The 21594-nt window shown below is 41.5% G+C and overlaps 1 protein-coding gene across 6 annotated transcripts in view; it reads left to right on the forward strand.

The window, feature by feature from the left end:
* The window catches only part of LOC128324090 (uncharacterized oxidoreductase ZK1290.5-like), a 119311-nt gene that overhangs the window by 49055 nt on the left and 48662 nt on the right, over positions 1-21594 (forward strand). For all 6 annotated transcript variants that reach the window (XR_008306634.1, XM_053248233.1, XM_053248232.1 and 3 more), the window contains exons 2-3: positions 10121-10369; positions 17322-17423. Coding sequence is in view for 5 of the 6 variants with exons in the window: in XM_053248233.1 (XP_053104208.1) it covers positions 10121-10369; positions 17322-17423 (351 nt within the window). In the remaining variant the exon portion in view is untranslated. The remainder of the gene's footprint in view (positions 1-10120; positions 10370-17321; positions 17424-21594) is intronic.

Here is a 21594-nt window from a genome sequence, read left to right on the forward strand (position 1 = left end):
AATCTGCTCCAAAGACACCAAAACTTCAAATATTCCCAAAAAATCAGGCCTCTGCCCAATCCCCCTGAAATTGGGGTGGTAGCCTCCACCCATTAGGCACTACTACCCCACCCCACTCTTTTGGGGCAGATCCACTTTCTGCCCCCAAACTGCCCCAAAGTCACTAAAACTTCAAAAATTCTCAAAAAATCAGCCCTTTGTCCAATCCCCCTGAAATTGGGGTGGTAGCCTGCACCCATTAGGCACTACCACCCCACCCCACTCTTTTTGCCCAGATCCCATTCTATGCCCCCAAACTGCCCCAAAGTCACTAAAACTTCAAAAAAATCCCCCCAAATCAACCATGAACCGAATCACCCGAATTTTTCGTGCCCGAAATTCGGGTGATTTGGCTCGGGCCCAAAAAATATCGGGGGACATCGGGGGTGATTCGGTTCGGCCCCGAATCACCCGAAATTGCTCATTTCGGTCACAGATCCTTCTGTGCCCGAAATTTTTTGCACATCCCTATTATCTAGATCCATTACAGTTGGGCTTCAGACCTGGTTTTGGAATGGAAACTGCCTTGGATGCCCTGTGGAATGACCTGTTGCAAAACAGATGGGGAGTGTGACCCTGTTGATTCTCTTGGACCTCTCAGCAGCATTCAATATCATTGACCATGGTGTCCTTTTGGATAGGCTGTCCAGGTTGAGGGTGGGAGGCACTGCTTGGTAGTGGCTCTGCTTCTACCTGAATGGTCATTTCTAAAAGGTGGTGCTAGGGGATTGCAGATGACACCGAGCTGTAACTCTTGTTTGCATCAGATGCATTTGAGATAGTGACTGTCCTGAATCAGTGCTTGGGTGTGGTAATGGACTGAGGGTGAACAAATCAAGACTCAGTCCAGACAAGGCAGAAGTATTGCTGTTCGGTGGTTCATCTGTCTAGGTGAGTGATGTTTAGCCTGTTCTAGATGGGATTGCACTTCCGCTAAAGGACCAGGTTTGCAGTCTGGAGGTGTTCATTGATCCAACACTGTCACTAGAGGCTCAAGTGGCCTTGGTGGCTCAGAGCACCTTTTATAAGCTTCGGCTGATACACCAACTACAACCTTATCTGGATGGAGACAGCTTGGCCACAGTTACTCATGCGCTGGTAATCTCTTGTTTAGATTACTTGTATGTGGGGCTGCCTTTGAAACCGGTTCGGAAACTGTAGTTAGTCTAAAATAGCAAGGTTTTTAACTTAGACTGGGCATTTTGATCACATCATGCAGGTGCTTCATTAGCTGCACTGGCTCCCAGTCCATTTCGAGGCCCAACTCAAAATGCAAGTTTTAACTTTTAAAGCTGTAAACAGCTTGGGACCAGGTTACCTGAAAGACTGCTTTGCCCCATATGTCATGCTAAAAGAGCAACAAATGGTCCACGTTCCTTTGCCTAAAGGAGGTGTGTGTGTGCGCTTTAGTAGAAGTTCTTTGTGTCCTCAATTTTCTTACTGGAATCTCTTTCTGCATGAAAAGGGTTTGAGCCCATTTGCAAGACCTCTGAATGAACTCCTTTCATTCTTTGCTTGGAATTGGCCATTCCGTTACAAACGGACACAATAGTTACAACCTAATTTCCTTGGCACCGACACCAGCTTATTAAAAGGGAAAAGCTTGTTATGAACAAGTGTAGTAACTTTCCTATGGTGGTTATATAATTTTACATTCTTTTAATAACTCCATGATGTATTTATATAAGTGTCTTTGTTTCTCATGTGCGCTTGTAGTGTGTTGGTCGGTTCTGGATTTTTTCTGACTTTCTAAACAGCATTGATATGGGACTTTTGTAACACAGAATGTACCAATGTGAGTGTGTGTTGTTATGGAATGTGCTGTACTTTTGAAGGCGAGGTATACCAGCTCCCCCACTGTTTTTCATATTAAGCCCGTGCTATCAGTGACATAAAGATATTCTTTGTCAGGTTATGCACAATATAATAACATTATCAGTAGAATCCAGACCTGACCTTGCTTTTGGGTACCATGATGGCAACTGTGGCCAGAGGTGTGTGTGTGTTTGCCCAGTTTCTGCCAGTTGCATCCATTTCTAGGGCAGGTGGACCTGGCTATGGTGATCCATGCCCTTTCTCCAATTTAGACTACAAAAATTACAGATGGTGCAGAATGCAGCAATAAGGGTTCTTCTGGAAGGTCCCAGACACATCATTACCCTACTGCTCCAGCTATACTGGTTGCCAGTGTATTTCTGAGCACAATTCAAGATGTTGGTTATTTACTTTTAAAGCCCTAAACCAGAGTTTCTCAAACTTGGGTTCCATGATGTTGTTGGACTACAGCTCCCCATTATCCCCAGCCCCAATGGCCTTCAGCTTAGGGCCAAGATACCTGAAGGACAGCCGATTCTGAAATAATTCCACCCAACCTGTAAGACAATGTGGAAAGGCTCTCTTGCGTGTCCCTCTGCCTTCTGAGGTGCATTTCTGGATGACGTGGGCTCTTTTCAGTAGTTGTCCGAGCTCTCTGAATCTCCTTGTCTCTTGATCTCAGGCTTGCTTTCTTGCTATTTAATTTTAATCAAAATTTGAAGGCCACCTGATTTCTGCAAGCCTCACCTAGCTCTTATATTCTGTTGTGTGTTTAATTACTACTGTTTATGGTTGTGCCTTTGGTGACTGATAGAATTGTTGCTGTTTTACTATGTGTGTTTTTTAAACCATGTGTTCAGTTTTTGTAAGTCACCATGAATTTCCTTTGGTGAAAAATGGTGGGATGTAAATCTTTTAAATAAGGAAAGCATGAGTAAGTACTATTGAAATTAATGGCTCTTAAACTAGTCATGACTAACTTGTCTCATTTATTTCAGTCGTGCTTAGTGTTATGACTAAGTTAGTCAGTCTGTAAGGTAAAGTGTGCCATAGAGTCGATTTTGACTCTTGGCACCCACAGAGCCCTGTGGTTTTCTAGTTAGTCTGTATTAAGAGGAGAGGAGAGCTGGTCTTGTGGTAGCAAGCATTACTTGTCCCCGTAGCTAAGCAGGGTCTGCCCTGGTTGCATCTGAGCACTGCAAGATATTTCCCTCAGGGGATGAAACTGCTCTGGGAAGAGCAGAAGGTTCCAAGTTTCCTCCCTGGCTTCTCCAAGATAGGGCTGAGAGAGATTCCTGCCTGCAACCTTGGAGAAGCCCCTGCCAGTCTGTGAAGACAATACTGAGCTAGATAGACCAATGGTGTGACTCAGTATATGGTAGTTTCCTATGTTCCTATTCTGCCCTATATTAATAAAATTAGGGCCCAAACTTCTTGCAAGATTACTATATATTTGGCCAGAATGAGACGTTTCAATTGGTGCTTAATTTATGAATCATGCACTCTATGTGTAAAATCTCCTATGTATTGTCATGCAATATTTGGGACTTGTTTAACAAATTGTTCTTTCTTTTCTTTTCTTTTTTTATGATGTAGACAAGCATTGCTCTTTATTTCAATATTTATTTGACTTCTTGGTTTATGAAGTATCACAGTGAAATATTTTTAGAAGTTGTGCTTGAGAACCGAAATGGATAGCTTTTTTTGAATATAATATACAAAATATAATTGTTTGAACAGATGGGTATAGAATTTAACATTTGTTTGCTGGAGTACAATTAGTAAATACCACTGATCTTCCTTGTACTTGTTTTGTAAGCAATCTATATTTCTAGTGTTTGATTTGTGACTGTTTTTTCTATTCATATTTCCTTTTCATTGTATTGCTGTTGACTGGGTTTTGTAGTTTGGCAACTTTGGCTTCTCTCATCTGTTCAGATAAATGAATAACACACCGTGACTGAATATATTAAAAGAGGAATGCTCCAGACAAACTAATCATCCCCAATTCTTTTATATATTAGACACATCAGAGCTAAAGTAACGTTCCCACTTGATGTAACAAAGTGCATAAAAATATAATCCAAAATTCTCAAACAGATGTATAGTTCAATAGGCACTTGGGTGTAGACAGTTCTTATCTTGTAGTCCTGATAGTCAACTGATGGGGTTCAATACCAGTTGAATCCAATAGGGAGAAAACGTCTCATCATGATGTAATAGTGCATTCTTATTCTCAGTAAAGCATTCTCATTCTCAGTTTGTTCGAGGTGGAGATAATATAAGTAATTCAACCATGCGTTTTAGGGACCAAACAATGTACAATATCCCAAACAATGTACAATATGAATAATGTACAGTATAACAAACAATGTACCATAATATTACAGATTTTCTGGATACTGCCTTGTATTATTGTTTTTAAACAAGGATTTTCTGTTTTGTAACTGAATATTACTTCTTCAGATAACACCTACATGGAAGAACAACACATCACATTATATGAGCTCACATCAACTTTCACTTCTCTGCCAAGTGCTGTCCCCCCCCCCACAAATCCACTTAAAAACATTTACCATTTGAGGTCTAAACATTATATACTGTAATTATCACAATTGCCTTGTCCTCCCACGGTGTTTAGGGTACTACGCCTGCGGAAACATGCTTGTTAGTTCTACGCACTCCCTTCTTTCTTATAATACTCTCAATTTAGCATGCAGAGGACTAAGGACCAACAACTGCGTTCTTTACTAGATTAGTTAATTGCTGCACTTTCATGCTTCTCTCCTAATCCTGCAAGTCCAAGATTCCCATTCAAGATGCTGTAACAGAGTGACTAGATATATTCATCTTGTTCCTAATGTGTTGTCCCGCAAAAACATGAGAGATCCTGGTTAGTAATAAGACCTTCAATATGAGTCCTGAACAAATGTATGAAGAACACCTCTTTCCTTAATAATGTAGTATTCATATCTTCATAATAAAATCTCCTTGGAGTATATCTATAGAGGACAAAGAAATTAAAGTCCTCACATGTATGTCCCATTTCTAAAAAATGGGGGACAATCGGCGACTGTGTCCTGTTCTAATTCTAGATTTGTGTTCATCTGTTCATCTCTCATCTGTTTGCAGAAATAGTAGCCATGTCAGAAATACTTACATCAGTTGGTAGGTGTTAAATAGAAAAAAAATCAGAATTCATGGCAAAAGTGGGTGGAGCTACATGGTTCTTCAGCTATGCAATCATCACAAGAGTTTGGCAGAAGAATGAGGTAATGAAAATCAATGAGTTTAAGGCTAGGTTCATTTTAGGAAGGGTGGTAGGAAGGATTCTGAATATTGGCTGTTTAGAAGTTCATACTGAGACCTTGACCTAGATAGTAGGGAACTGAACTGCACCTGAACAAAAAACAGTTCGTAGATGACTTTTTTTTAGTGAACTGGGCCTCAATCTAAAATCTCTTGGTTGCCTTGAACATGAACCAAAACTGAACCTATTAACACACAAAAAGAAAAATGGTAGCCAGTTAAAAACTAAAGAAATTACTGGGCACTCAAGAATGTCCTTAGAGGGGTGGTAAAGGGCCTATAGTCCTGTTAGTGTGACTTTCCTGGAAGGCCTGGCCCTAGCAGGTGTGATGATAAGCCAAAGGAATTTGATTCAGGTTGATCATGTATGATTAATCAACTACTCTGCTCTAAAAAGGAAACAGGCTTTATAGAGAAAGGAAATGCTGTTCATCAAAATATGTTAAGATTTTAGTGAAGCATTTGATGCAGAGCCACATTAAGTAATCATTACACTGAAAAAGATGCATATCAGTGCATGTGCTGTAAGACAGTGGTAAATTGAACAGAGAGAGAAACCCTATCTACACATTATGGTCAATGCATGTGGAGTCTGCATACAGTGTATACACATGCAATTACTCTATTAACATGTTATGTTGAACATGTATGTTAACCATATCCTGAATTTCAAGGGGCCTGTACCCAGGTTCACTTTTTAAAGGAATGCATGTATATGTATTCACACAACAACATGTACATGTGTGCAGACTCCTGAACGCATGTGCAATGTAACATTTGAGTAGGACTAAAGGGTTTTACAGCAAGGTAAAAATTATTGTTAGAGACGAGATACCAGCATAGTTCGATGTAAGAAGCAGAAGACACCAAGCTAAGACACATTGTTAGTACAGGGATGTCAGGAAACTATGCAGACGGAACTGAACAATCCAAGGAACTGGAACAATATAATGAAATAGTGTGAAGTTATGCCTGTAGGAGCAAAATAAATGAAAACAAGTTGTTTTAATTAGAATTAGAATTTAGAATTAGTTCTAATAAGAACTAATCTGTCTACTTTCCTTCCACTATCCCTACAACTGGACTAAATTTTGTCCAACTTGGTTAGACAGTTCAGAAGTTAGCCCACTTGTGCCTCAAATGTTCCTGCGTCCGCAAACTTGAATGGGGGTGGATGATATCATCACAAATTATATGTTTGAGGTGTCCCTAAGTGTCTGTGGGCACCAGGAGTTGAAATCGACTTGATGGCACACTTTACCTTTAAGTGTCCCTACCACTGTACCAAATTTGGTCCAAATTGGTTTCCACTTGCATCTCAGATGTTTACGTGTCCACCATCTTGAATCAGGGTGGATGACATCATTACAGACTACACCTTCGAGCCATCCCTTTGTGTCCCTACACCTGTAGCAAATTGGTTCAAATTGGTTAGGTGGTATACAAGTTGCACCTCACTGTTCACGTGTCCGCCATCTTGGATTGGGGTGGATGACATAATCACAAACTGCACCGTTGAGGTGCCCCTGTGTGTCACTCACTACAACTGCACCAAATTTGTTTCAGATTGGTTAGGTGGTTAGCCATCTTGCACCTCAAATATTCACACGGCCATCTTGGATCGGGGTGGATGACATCATCACAAACTACACCATTAAGGTGTCCCTATATGTCCCTATTGCAAATTTGGTTCGAATTGGTTAGGCGGTTCACAAATTAGCCCACTTGTGCCTCTAACGTTTAAATGTCCATATTGAATTGGGGTGGATGACATCATCGCAAACTATGCCGTTGTGGTACCCCTGTGTGTCACTTACGATAACTGTACGAAATCTGGCTCCAATTGGTTAGACCATCCACAAGACTGTCTAACCACAAGACCAGTTGTTGGTCTTGTAGTAGCAAGCCTGAATTGTCCCATTTGCTAAGCAGGGTCCACTCTGGTTTGCATTTGAATGGGAGACTACATGTGAGCACTGTAAGATATTCACTTTAGGGGATGGGGCATCTGCATGCTTGAGGTTCCAAGTTCCCTCCCTGGCATCTCCAAGATAAGGCTAAGAGAGACTCCTGCATACAACCTTGGAGAAGCTGTTGCCAGCCTGTGTAGGCAGTACTGAGCTAGATGGACCTATGGTCTGACTCAGTATGACAGCTTCCTATGTTCCTAAGTTAGCCCACTTGCACCTCAAACATTCACGTTTGAGCCATCTTGAATCTGCCCTCATGAATTGAGGTGAATGACATCATCACAAACTATGCCATTGAGGTGTCCCTGTGTGTCCACAGCTGTAGCAGATTTGGTTCAGATCGCTTAGGCGGATCACAAGTTATCCCACTTGCACCTCAAATGTTCACATATCTGTCATCTTTAATTGGGGTGGATGACATCATTACAAACTATGTTGTTGAAGTGTCCCTATGTGTCCCTACAACTGTACCCCATTTGGTTCATATTGGTCCATGCATTGTGAAGTTGATGGGGATGGTGGATGGGGACTCATGGACACACACACACACAGAGAATGCCAAGTGATCTCATAAGCCTACTAGAAAGTAGGCTAATTAACATCTCTCAGGGCTGGTCCATGCTACAAAACATATCTACAAGATCCTGTAGGTGATCTTTGTCTGCAGACAGAAAGAGTTGTGCAACCTAGGTGGTAGACATAATGAGATGGCAGCCATAGACACAATTGTGACTTCTGCCTGAGCAAAATGCAAACGCAATCATACCCGTGACTGTTGGCTCACAATCTCTACTAGTGGGTCGTACTTCTCTAACATTTGCCCACATGGCTATGCATATTTGTACATGATTACAGAGAAATTCAGGAATATATACTTCAGGCTTAGTATGTACAGACATCTGAAGGCCTACTGAATTGGGTTAAGAAACTTGGATCCAGTCTATCAAAAAGGCAGATTTGGAAATTCAGTGTCTAGCTGATTAAAACTTGAGAGATGAATGGGCACTTCTCTAACCCAGATATATGCATGATGTATCTGTCAAGAAAAGGGTTCACAGGATTAAGAGCCAAGCTGTTGTGTGGGTAGACAAATGGGCTTTTGGCAGGAAAAAGCAGCTACAAAAAAAATTTAAGATAAAAGTATGGCAATCCCCTACTCATAGGCACACACATTCTTTATCTTGCAATCCTCCTGCTAATTGCTTTCCTGGCTACACCACTTCCTCTTCTCTTGGCATTCATGCCATACTTGGTTTGATCATGCATTCAGTGCCAGGGAAGTGAAAATACACGGCTTTAACACTTAACTCCCATATATCTTTTAGACCAGGGATTCTCAACCTTGGGCCCCCAGATGTTGTTGGACTTCACTTCCCACAATCCCCAGCCCCAGTAGTCTTTGGTTGGGGATTATGGAAGTTGAAGTCCAACAACATCTGGGGGCCCAAGGTTGAGAATCCCTGTTCTAGACCACCTGGATTTCATTCCCTGTTCAGAACCTGTGAATGATATGTTCCTGTGGTTATAAACAATGTTGTCTTTGAGTACAGGATCATGCCGAGTGATCATGACCGGTGCATAATAAAGTAATGTTTGTGTTAAATCTAGCATGTATAGTTGCAGAATAGAGGTTAGAAATGTCTCCATTCTTTTCATTTCCTTCTGCTTATTGTTTATTTGTTTGTTTAATTTGGTGTTCCTTCCTAGCTAAAAATGCTTAACTGGTTGAAAGCCTGAATAATAGAAGTAGAATAATTTTGCAAAATTAATCAAGAGTGTAAAAAAAAAATCTATTCAAAGGACTCTATACTTGGTTTTTTGTTATGCAGAAGTAAACGTTAATCCTAGCCCCAAAATTGACTCAAATTGACTCAGAGAAGTGGTGAAAATGTGTGTTCAAACTTCTTCTGTGTATGTGACAATGGATACTACCCCTTCTATTCATCAGTCTTGAGGAGGTCGATTGTCCTGTGGTGTTTCCTGACTCCACTCCCCCTTGTAACTTTATGTAAATTGCCGTGTGTACTCTGACAGTGCTACAGTCATTTTGTACCCCAGTTAGAATGGAATTGACCATCATCATCTTTGTATGTGCAACGTTTGTATTCCTGTTATTGGGGCTGTGGCATGCAAATTGAATTGAACACTTTCTGCCATAAATTCAGTTGCATAACTGGCATCCAATTGATTAAGACAGTATTGTTTTCTATACTTTAAAAAATAATTTTTCAAATTCCATTTCAGAGGTTTGTGTTCTACATAGGCTTCCCTAGTGACAAGAAGTACTCCTGTTTCTACCACCCCCAGGGGCGTAGCTATAATTGGACAAAAGGGTTCAAAGAACATGGGCCCCCAGCTCCAGAGGGCCCTCCAGCTACATCCGTCCCTATTTTCTTCATTATCTTCCTCAGTCTGGGGGGCCGCCAGAAAGAGGGATGAACACGGGCCCCCTCTCCCCTAGCTACACCCCGACCACCCCTAATCCTTTCTGTACGTTATAGCTAGATTTCTTCAGGTATCTTGCCTTTCCATCTGTACAGAATAACTGCCTGCCATATTTCAGGCAGGCTTATAGCAAAGTGGAAGAACTCCACATTGGAGTGGTTCATACATGCATATTCATCACTTGATGACTGCATCATTATGTGTTGACACTTTTGTGTGAATGAGGCATCACAGATCTAACACCATAAATTGAGCTTTCATATCTTGCAATGTTACCTTTGAGCACATTATTTTTCAGTCGAGTCTGCTTACACAGTCATCAATGGATGAGAAATAAAATGAAGTATGGACCAGTTCTTTGTCTCTACAATTCTTTTCCAAGGTCTTGTGCCCACTTCACTTTGCAGTGGTAGTAGCATGGTTGTCACGGAGAATGCAAACCATGAGCTTGCTTTTTTGCATGGGAATCCAGTTTGTGTGATGCCTCAAAAGCATGCTAACAAAACGGTGACAGTTTTGTCTTTGCCTTCTATGCTTTAAAGGAACATCTCATCAAGGTGGCTACTCCCATGATGCTGTGGTATATGCACTACAAAAATGTGGCATTCATCATATCGACACAGCAAAGAGATATGGCTGTGAATCGCTTCTGCAGAAGGCTATCAAGGAGAGTGGTGTGAAGCGGGAGGACCTCTGGATAACTACCAAACTCTGGCATACTGATTATGGCTACGAAAAGACAAAACAAGCCTGCTTAGAGTCCTGCAAGAGACTTGGTGTTGAATATCTAGGTATGGTGTTTTTCTAACTATGTAGTAGTATCCTATGAGCAAATCTGGACGAATCAAGTGATTTGCTAGCTAGCGAATACATATTTAGTGGAATTTCCTTACATGCATAACCTGTCCATGTGGTGTACCTGTAGCATGAAAAGCACTCACTGAACCTCACTTTAAAATTGCCTTAGTGCGATACAAGGGGATCATCTCTGGGCCAGGGCTGATCTCTTAACCATCTAAAGTGAATAGGAGTGTGCTGTAGGATCATGCACTGGTTCCCACAGCCCCTCCCTGGGGTGAATTCTCTCCTTCTGCCTTAATTGTGGCTAAGACATATGTTGGACGTTCTTTAGATGTAGCTAAGGCTAACTTTGTTCCCTGCTTAGCCAGGGTTTGAAGCTGCTTAAGAATGTTGGTTAAATGAGAAATGTGGCCAACCTTAGCCTTGGTTAGCATCAGTGCCAATGTGGCTCTTAACTATACTGAAAACAGAAGGGGAGAATTCACTCTGCGAGGGAGCATGTAGCCCTGCATCCTATATCCAACTTCTTAACCGTGGTTAAGGAATTGGCCTTGTTGCACAAGGCAGCAGATATAATACCAGCCTGTATTGTGGCCCCAAATCCATAACCGTTATGCTAACATATTTGACTGCTATGTTTACATATCTTCAGAACTAGAATAAGCTCAGGTTTGTTATCTCATTGTGGCACAGCACAGAAAACTATTCATCCTAAGCACCTTCCTTAAACTTGATTTGTAGTACCCCTAATTTTAACTTTTTAGAAATTGGGTTTTAAACTATAAGTTCATTTTAGCCTTACAAATAAATCTGCAAAAGCTGTCTGTAACTGAAAACAAAGTATTTCTCCTGTTCCTGGCATACCAATGCCACTGATCTAAAAAGGAAAGGTTGAAGCGTGCTTTCCTCACAAAACCTCCTGGTCTTATCTGGAGGTGTAGAATGGATGTCTGTATTGCTCATGAGAAGATGGACATTCAGTCCTCACATCAGGAAGAGTTGCAGGACATATGTGCACTATCCTCAAGACACAGAAGCATGGGGAAAGGAAGCAGAAGCCGCTTACACTTCCTTTTGCCACTTTGGAACATCCACAGTAGCTCTGAGCTCAAGATTTGCCTTTTAGGCATGTTGCAATGCAAACTTGTTGCAATTGCACAATAAGATGTAAATATTTTTTCTGAGTAAGCATATTACCTGCAGGAAAAACCTGGGATACAGAATAAAATGCTCCTCCCGCCCTGTGCTAGCTGTGTTAAATGGTTTTGCTAAAAGGGTTTCTTGTACTAAAAGAATGAGACACAGTTGTAGAGCTGCTGCTGCGTTTTTGTTCATTGCAGGTGTATATCACTAGAAGGATGTTCTCATAAGCAAAGAAGATTTTCTACTGGCTGTCTAAAGAAGTAACGGGCTTTACATCTTCCTGCTCCTTCCTTTAATTCCTCTGCCCTTTGTGTGTTTTACTCCTTTTACTTTCATTCTGCTGCCTGTTGTAGACTTGGTGCTGAATGCTAATGAAAGAGAGCTTGGTTCAGTGCCAGAATTTTTTCCTCTTTTCGTAATACCCTTTGAGTGCTGCAATTCATTTGGGCAATTTAATCATTTCAAAGAAGACTCCTCTTTTGTGTCTGCTGCTCCAGAAGTATTTGCATCCAAAAATGTTCATCTCTTGGGGCAGAAGTGTTGTAGGGGCAGCTGCCAAAGTGAACCCTAACAAGCATGTGCTTTGAGATATATTCTAAAGCCTTTCCGCTTGCAGCCTGCCAGTTGAGTTTGTGCAGATATGCAGATTCATAACAGCATGCTCCACTGCTGCTTACAGAGGGCCACTTAACCTGTGCATGCAAGTTTCACTTAATGCTCTGTTCCACAGTTACGACCAAGTGATTTGTTGCAGCATAACTGCATTTTCTGATGATTTGCAAGGGTGCTGCGTAGATCAACCTTGCCCTCCCCCACTGTTATTTTATGCTCCTCTTCTTTTCCCGCTTTAGTTCATTGCGATGTTCCATCCCATGATGCTTCAAAGCTACCTGCAAGTAATGTGTCTTGCACATCTGCCTGTCATGCAAAATAAGCGCCTGTCATGCAAAATAAGCACAGAAGCCACTAGGAAATTTTACTCCACAAACTCCATTGAAAGAAATTGTAGCTGCGTAAGGTCACTGCCATAGGCTTGTGTGTATAATGTATTTGTATTCTGCCTTTTACCTGAAAGCAAGTCCCAAGGTAGTGAGCAATATGAGTTAAAATAAAAAACAGTTCACAAAAAGTCATAATAAAGCATACTAAAATAATCAGAACATTATGTTCACAGAAACAAAAACTATCAGCAGTCTTCAGCCCCCACCCCACCCCCGCCAATGTTATACCCCAAAGGCCTGATGGAACAGGGGAGTTTTAAAAGACTCATTGAAAGCCAGAAAGGAAGGAACAGTTCTCAAGTCTGGAAACCACCAATGAAAGGGCTCTGTCCCATGTACGCATCAACTGTGTTCACAGGCGCCGGCATGCAGTGACCACCCCTCCCCAAGGATTTTAATAGGCAAATAGAATCCTGTGAGGGGATGCCAATAGCCAAGTTATGAGTTCAAAATCAAGTATGTGAATAATTTGGAAGTAAAAAGCCTGTCAACACTCTGCCACTTGCCCTTCCCCTCCAGAGTACATGCTCAGAGTTTTGTAATCAAACTTCTAGGTTTTTTGCCAGTTCTCTGTTGTGGTGTTTTTAATCATCAAATCTCAACTCATTTGGATTGATAAGTGATTGAATTTTCAGCATTTCTTTGATAACTATAATTAGGCACAATTCACCAGGGAACAATGCCTCAGCAGTCCCTTCTGAAATTAATGTTCACTGCAGTAAATGGTCTTCTGCCAGTTGTATTGCGCAGAACCCTGTTCATCTGAATGGGGTTTGGACAGCAGTCATTTACAAATTCTTGCCTCCAAATACCAGGCTGCACCAAGATGTCAAAAACCTAACATTGTGCTGCTATGAAATCTAGAGCTAGGCTGATTTGCACAGTCTTTATAATTTCCTAATTTTGTGTTTGAATTTTTCCGGTGGTGGACACATGCAGTAGTCATTTCCAAAGCTTTTTTGGCCAACTCGTAGCAAATTATAGAGTCATGTATCTGTTAAATATATGTTTAGAAATATGTATTTAGTTGTGGGATAGAGTTTTAACAGATACATTCCACTCCTTACATTTTTTCCTTTTTAAAAAATTGGATTATTTTTACTCTTTCCAGTTGAGATTTATTCTGTGGCATCCACATTCAATTAATATAGCATTGCAGAAATATTAAATTCTCCAGGTTTGGCTTTAGAGACCATGTTCCTTGGGGTTTGGACTCTGCCTTGCAAATAACATCCCCACCGATTATATCTTGTGGTTTGCTGAATGTATGATGTATTTTATTTGCTTTGTATGTTTTAACTTGCTTTCTGATCCTTGTTAGCTTCCCTTTTATTGTGTTGAGAGTTCCAATGGAATTACAAATATTAGTTCCACTTACAGGCATACTGATGACTGCTAACTGTGAATGTTACTCTTGTATTTTGAATGGATGAGCTTTTTCTTCTAGGCTTTAACAATTTCTTGGAAACGTACAACCACTGAAAATTAATGAGACACCCAGTAACTTGGAAATGGGAAAACTGGTTAACTGAAAATACATTGAGATGTGCTGGGTTATTCTTTTTTTCTGGCATTCCAGAGAAGTGATTAAAAGTGGTCATTCCATGAGGGTCTGATTCACCGCTGTAAAACTTCTTGTTCAGTGTGTAGTGAACCAGAGAAGCATGTCCAAAGAACACTGGTTTCATTCTGAACTGTTTGGTACATAACTACAGTGCTGGTTTGGAAACCATAGTATACCTAGCACAGTAAAATGGTCTTCTCCCCCACACGGAAGCACTTGTGGCTTAATTTCAAATACATTTCACCCCCTCAAATTTGTATGCCAGGTTAAGCACCCTTGAGTCCCATTGATTTTAATAGGAGAGAGTTAAATAAGGGCTTATTTCTCTCCCTAACTAGTATCGAGGGACTTGCCATCCAATCCTATACATGTTTGCTCAGAAGTAAGTCTCATTGACTTCAGGGAAATTTATTCCCACTTCAACATGCATAGAATGCAGCCTTGGAATGCTTGAGTTTGGTAGAACAAAATCTTTTGCTTTTCATTTATTTCTAAATTTATGGTCCACCTTTTAGTCCACCAGAAGTCCACAAAGGTGGCTTACAATTAAAATAGTAAAATAATAAAGGCAGTAATAAAAACCTCACAAAACAACATAATGAACCCAACATGGCAATAAAAACACCACATGAGACCAGCAGTAATACTTTAAAAATTATTATTATTATTTAACATATTTTATACCACCAAAAACCTATGTCTCTGGGTAGTATAAACATTGATTTTTTAAAAAAATTGATATACACTGCAAAGTGGAATTAAATTTCTTAATTTGGCCAGTGATTGGGGCCAATTCTCATTTGATTTTTTCTACTGGGGATTTGTACATCTGAGCACAAAATACTTGCACTCTCATTTAAAACCCAATTCAGCCCAAACCGGATCTGGAACCATGTGTGCTTGCATCTGTTTTAAAAAGGAATGCTTTGAAAAATACTTGCATGCGCCCATGAAAAAGCATGCATGTATTTCTTAATCTAGAGTGCAAAAAGTCAGATGGGAGTCAGCCATGCCTTTTGAAATATCTCTCTTTCTAAACTTCATTTTTAAGGCTGTTTCCTGAGGCTGCAGATTCAGCCAAGTGATGAGTAAGCATGTACTCTCACACTATGAATTTGGATGCTGCAGTGTCAGCAGCAACCCTAGATTCCATCCACACCCGTAGCTCATTCCACTACCCTGTGCATGTGCCCAACTTTCATAAAAGCCGTGATAGAACCCACTAGATATTTGCCAGATTCTATGTGAGTAAGAGGCTGTTCTTCCTACCACTGGCAAAGAGGACTTTTATCTCTTACTGAGCTTTGCTTCTGAGAAAGAATGCATGAACAGTTGCTGGTTATCTCATTTCAGCGAGTGTGCTCAAGTAGCTAGAGTACTAAACTAGGACCTTGGATATCTGAGTTCAAATTCTACCATAGCCATAGATTTTCTGAGTAGCTTTGGTCAAGTCACCAGTAAAAGATATAATGATGACCTGTTCCTCATGGTTAGACATATTAAGATTTCTCATACAGAGTCAGACCAATGGTCCATCTAGCTTAGTGTTGCCTGTACAAGGGGTTCTGTGGCTGGAAATGATGGGAGTTGTAGTCCAACATCATCTGCAGACCCAGGGTTGGGAACCCCTGGTCTATGCTGATTGACAGCAAGTCTCCATGTTTCAGGCAGGAATCTTTCCTAAAGTGGTGGTGGTTAGGGTGGAAAAGATACAATTTGTAAAGCACTCTCATATAGCGAGTCCCAAACATTCTGTCATGCTGGTGTGACAGGGAAACAGATCTCAGGATGGAGATATGCATATCGAACCAGGCTTCTTTCTAAGTGGCTCCAGTCACAGGGAACAATTTTAGCCCAAATTGGATCCTCATATGTACCCTTTTACTTTTCCCCATATTAGTGAAGTACTAAACACTGTTGCAGTGAGGAAAAAACCTGTTCTCTACCCCTAAGGTTCAATCCTGGGAATTTTGACAGTACTGTTTAAGAATCCTGCACAACTTGTGACCCATCAAGCCAAATGCAGTGCTTCAGTCATGTATGGGAGCCCATCAGGGGCTCAGTAGGCCTTCTGCTTTTGACATCTGCCTGGGACTTCCAGTCAAGAGGATTGTCAAGCATGCGGCAAGCCATAATATTTGGACAGTGGGCAGGGTTACATTTACCTTGGTGGGTCACAAGCTTGGGAAAGACAAGGCCTCAGCCTGGGAGTCAGAGTACATGCTTGGCAAGTAGAGAATCCCAGATTCAGTCCCAGCACGCTTCTAGGTAGGGTGGGAAAGACCTCTCTCTGAAAGCCTAGATAACTGCTTTAAATCAGTTTAGAGAATACTGAGCTAGATGGACCAATCATATAGTTTCATATGTTCATAAGTGGTGTAGGCATGTATGTTGTTGTTGTTGTTGTTGGTTGGTTGTTGTTTAAATACACCTCGTAAGTTATGACAGCCTCTGGTGAAGCCTCCAGAAGCTTCAAGAGATTTTCAAGGAACCCTTCAAGTGTTCTGGTTACGATACCCTTTGTTCTGCCGTGGTGAATTAAAGAGGCTCTTTGTATAGTAATTGCACATGTGATTTTTATCACCAGTATACTTCCACTAACTCGCACTACATTCACCTGTGAGTTCAACCTGAAATTATGCACTGAAAGCAACATCTCAGCATTGTAGGTGAAACATCACGTTGGTTAAAAACTCGAAAAGATCCTGAGACACAGATTGTATGCAAAATCAGGGAGGCACTGACACGAGACAGGATAAAAGTCCCACATACTGGAGCAGGCCAGAGGTCTTGCAGTTCTCATGACTGCCAAGTCATTCTGCTTAGGGTATTACAGTTTCTCAAGCACAGCACAAAGCTGCTTTTGTATGTGGGTATCCATGGAATAGCCTCTTCTGTGAACATCTAGCAAACGGCTTACCTGGATATTTGGGCTACAGCAGGAAGAGGCTTGCTTTATTTATTTATTTATTTATTTATTTATTTATTTATTTATTTATATTTATATTTATATACTGCCTGATATGCACATCTTTTGAGTTGGAATTTCTTTAATAGAGGTGTTGCCCCATGTGCCATTTCATTCTAATGGCTCAGAGGTAAAGACTGTTGCCTTTCCCATTCAGCAGTTGGTTTGCTTCTGCATTAGGAGTGTCTTGGTCATGTTCTGTGTAACTTATACACCTTTTGTGATGGTTCATTACTGAAAATAATTGGGTTGGTTTTCTCTTCTAGATCTTTATTTAGTGCATTGGCCTGATGCCCAGGTCCCTGGTAAAAGCAACCGAGAAGTCAGAGCAGAAACCTGGCGAGCCATGGAGGAGCTCTACGAGAGAGGTTTGTAAGAGTCAGTGAAAATGTCAGAAATGCATATTTTACTATGTTTGGTATAGCTGCTACATAAGGTGTTATTTGCAGCAGCCTTCCCCCAGGATGTATCCTGGGGGAGATGTGATGCATCTGCACCATATCTGTGGAGTGTCACTGAATGGGGCTCTACTTCTGGATTTTGTTCCTTAAAGACGAACTCTTCCTACCATGTTCCTTGTCTGAACCAAGGTCTTAGGAAATCTTGCTCCCTTTCCCTGACAGCAGCTCACCCTTTCAAAGTAGAACCGTAAGAAGGAGAAGCAGCCTCTACCTTTCTGCCTCCCCAGTTTTTTTCTGAGATAGGACAACAGCTTGGGTTCAAAAGTGTAAGCTGCAATTGCTCTTCTTATCAGACAAACTACTGATGGGTAACAGCTCTGAACATTGCACAGCAGGCTCCAACCTTTCCCCATGTGTAAAACTGCTGGTGCAGACGGGCTGGAGCCCATCCCCACCAATAAGTATGCTTGGGAGTAAGTGTCTCAGTGTGGTACCTCATAAATAATTCCCATGCTCCTCTTTGAGCTTTTGAACTGCAAATGCATAAAGAGCAGGATAGGAGCAAAGTAGGGTAATGTTAAGAAACTTTCCCCCTCCAAGGATGTGTTGCTTTTGCACATGCTCTTGGAAACATTCATATCTCCTTGATTTTTTTCAAAGGAAGATGAATTCCAAAGAGTACAAGAAAGCTGAACTGAAGTCGCTGTATTTAACATTATTGGAGCCATACTTCCAGTTTAAGTGAATTTGTGGGTTCAGTTGCAGATCCTCTGAACGTTACTGATATTGTTCAAAGGGAATCATAATTGGAACAAGGGAGGGGCTTTTGGGGTGGTAATGGGGATTTTATCTCTGTAGTCATTCTGTGTTGGTGGTTTAGAACGTGGGCCCTTTTTGACCCAACAAGGAACTGAAAAAGGAAATGCATGTTTAGTAACTTTCAAAGCATCTCTTTGAGAAAAGAAAACATACTTTACTATGGGGAGAAATCCTTGCCATTATTTTCATCAGTTTCCTCATTCATGTATATTAATTGAGATTGATTGTCCATCTGTACCTGGACTGAATAAAATGTCAGAAATTTAAACCAGATGTTAGGGTTTTCCTCAATTTATCCATCATCCTCTGAAGCTTTCTCCCCCCCCCTTTTTTTTTTTTTTTTTGCCTTTTTATGGAACCCTCCTGCTTGAATGCTGGGCACATTTTCCACCCTTGCTAAGTTATTCATATTAACATCCTATAAATCTCATTCCAATTAAAATAGTGTGTCCGTCTCCATCCAGAACATTCTGTTATCTGGTCCCATCAGCTCCTTCTGAACCCTGCAAATTGCCACTTTTCTGTTTCAAGCAAATCAGAATTTTTCAACGTCCGACCATGTGTTTCTGAAGTGATATGCAAACGTTAATAAATATGGAGGTTTGAATGCAGTGGCCCATGAGGAAAAAAGATAAATAATTTGTTTGCATGGTTAACCACTAAACTTTCAGTTGACATTCAGATAGTGCTAAATCATCCCATTTGATTTATGGCATAGGCCCAGTGTTTCTAGAAGCAGTCTTGCAATTAGCATTGCTCCTTTTGATTGTTTACATTGTCCTCATCTGAGAGCTTATGCAGCATTCTAGTCACTAAGAGTGTGAGCTGGAAAGACCTTGTTTCAAATCTCTCCTCAGCCATAAACTCTCTTAGAATCTTTAGGCAAGCCCCTCAGTCTCAGAGCCCTTTTTGCAATATGGGGATAATAATAATACTGGTCCACCTTACAGGGCTGCTGTAAGAATTACTGAGAATAATATGTGTGAATTGCTTTGAAGACTTAAAATACAATGTGCATTATCAGTTTATTTGTTGCAGCTTCACATGACCACCGGCATGGCAGTAAGCCGTGCATTTTACTTCTCGATAAAATGTCAGGCTGCGAAAGTCTGTGTTCTCAGAAGCTGAGATGTCTATTCCCAAATTTCTCTGTCCAACTTCCAGATAACAACAACAACAGTAATGAACTATATTTGTTAGCCATCCCATAACAAATTGTTCTCTGGGCAGCTCAGAACACAACATTAAAACATGAAATAAAAACACACAACACATTAAATCATAACAGACCAAAATGGGGGGAAGGGAATGCAAAATACAATACAAAGCTATTTAAAAACTCTTTTAAAAATCAGTTAAAATCAAATTTGAAAATCAAAAAGGTCTTTTCCTGGTGTGTAAAAGAACAAAGTGATGAAGCCGGGCAAACCTCACTGGGGAGGCTATTCCACAAATGGGATACAACCACCAAAAAGGCCCTCTCCCTAGTAGCCACCCATCTTGCCTCATTTTGCTGAAGAGGGCCTCCAAAGAAGATCTTAGGGCATAATAAAAGGCGATAAGAGGTGCTTCGAGCCACAGAGGCCACTTGAGGCTCTAGTGACAGTGCTGGATCAATGAGCACCGCCAAACTGCAAACCTGTTCCTTCGGGAGGAGTGCAACCCGATCTAGAACAGGCTGGACATCATTCACCCGGGCAGAGGAACCACTGACCAGCAGTACTTCTGCCATGTCTGGATTGAGTCTCAGCTTGTTCACCCTCATCCAGTCCATTACTGCATCCAGGCACTGGTTCAGGACAGTCACCACCTCACCTGCATCTGATGAAAAAGAGGGATACAACTGAGTGTCATCCACATACTGATGACACCTCAGGCCAATTCTCTGGATGACCTCTCCTAGCAGTTTCTTGTAGATTTGTAAATAGCATAGGGGAAAGAATGGAACCTGCGGAACCCCGAAGCATAACTGCAAAGGGGTTGAGCAGTAATCATCCCCCAGCACCACCTTTTGGAAACAGGACCCGAGGTAGGAGTGAAACCACCTCCAAGCAGTTGAAATGGATCTAGATAGTGTCTGGAGCTGGTCAGCCACTACGTGCTCAAGCACCTGCCCAGGAAGGGAATATTAGCCACAGGCCCATAGTTGTTGATATCCTCTGGGTCCAGACTGGGTTTCTTTAGGAGTGGTCGAATAATAATTTCCTTCAATGGACCTGGGACCACACACTCTCCTTCTCAATGAAGCGTTTAGAACCTGCTGGACCCATCTAAAAATTCCCTCCCTACTAGATTTAATAAACCATGAAGGGTAAGGGTCAAGCATTCATGTGGTTGGCCAAACTTGACTAAGGTCAACTAAACACCTTGTCCACATACTAGGGGACCAATGATTGAAACGCCTCCGGAAAGACCAGGTTTTACTCTGGGCACTTCTCCCAGTGATCCTGCATCAGCCATAGTGTCCAACTAAGGGTGAATATGAGCAACTTTACCCTCAAAGTGCTGTGCAAATGTGTCATAGTATGCTATCGAGTGTTCTAATACATCTTGCCTGGGCCAGATTTCAAAAGGCCCCGCACTACCCAGAAAAGCCCTGTTGGACTTTAGAGGATGCATTTAGAGGATGCAGTGGTGGATGAAAAAAGCATTTCTTCTGTTCTATCATTGCCACAGAGTAGGCTTGATAATGAGCTTTAACCTGTGTTCACTTAGACTCGCCCCGGGTTTTCCTCCACTTATGTTCCAGCCATCTGCCAGCTTGCTTCATCTCCCTCAGCTCAGGTGTATACGAAGGTGCTGCATGTGCTCTGCTTTGCAAGAGAGTTCACTTGAAAGCGATTCTGTCAGTCATCTGAGACATCTCTCCACTCCAGAGAGTAACTAGAGCTTTGATAGGAGCACTGCCATACCAGCTGGAAAATCCCCAGAGCCCTCAGGAATCCATTGGTCTCTCAATCTCCGGGGGCAGACCATTTTTATAGGTCCCCCACCCTTGCAGAGAGATGTAGCCACTAAGACTCTAAACCTCAGAAGGAAGTGATCTGACCATGACAAGGCCATAGATGACATATCCCCCATTTTCAAATCACCATCCTCCAGTCCAGTCGGGGGGAAAGAGATCCAGACTGTGCCCCAATTCATGTGTTGGGCCAACAATGTGCTGGGATAGCCCCATGGTTGTCCTCGCAGTCATGAAGTCCTGAGCTGTCCAGACAAGGCCACCTCAGCATGGATGTTGAAGTCGCCCAGAATAATCATTCTGAGAGTCCTCAACCCCAAATTCAAGACCACGTCCATGAGCTCAGGCAGGGAGAAA

Source organism: Hemicordylus capensis, chromosome 4 (assembly GCF_027244095.1).
Source record: "Hemicordylus capensis ecotype Gifberg chromosome 4, rHemCap1.1.pri, whole genome shotgun sequence".
Lineage (NCBI taxonomy): Eukaryota > Metazoa > Chordata > Lepidosauria > Squamata > Cordylidae > Hemicordylus > Hemicordylus capensis.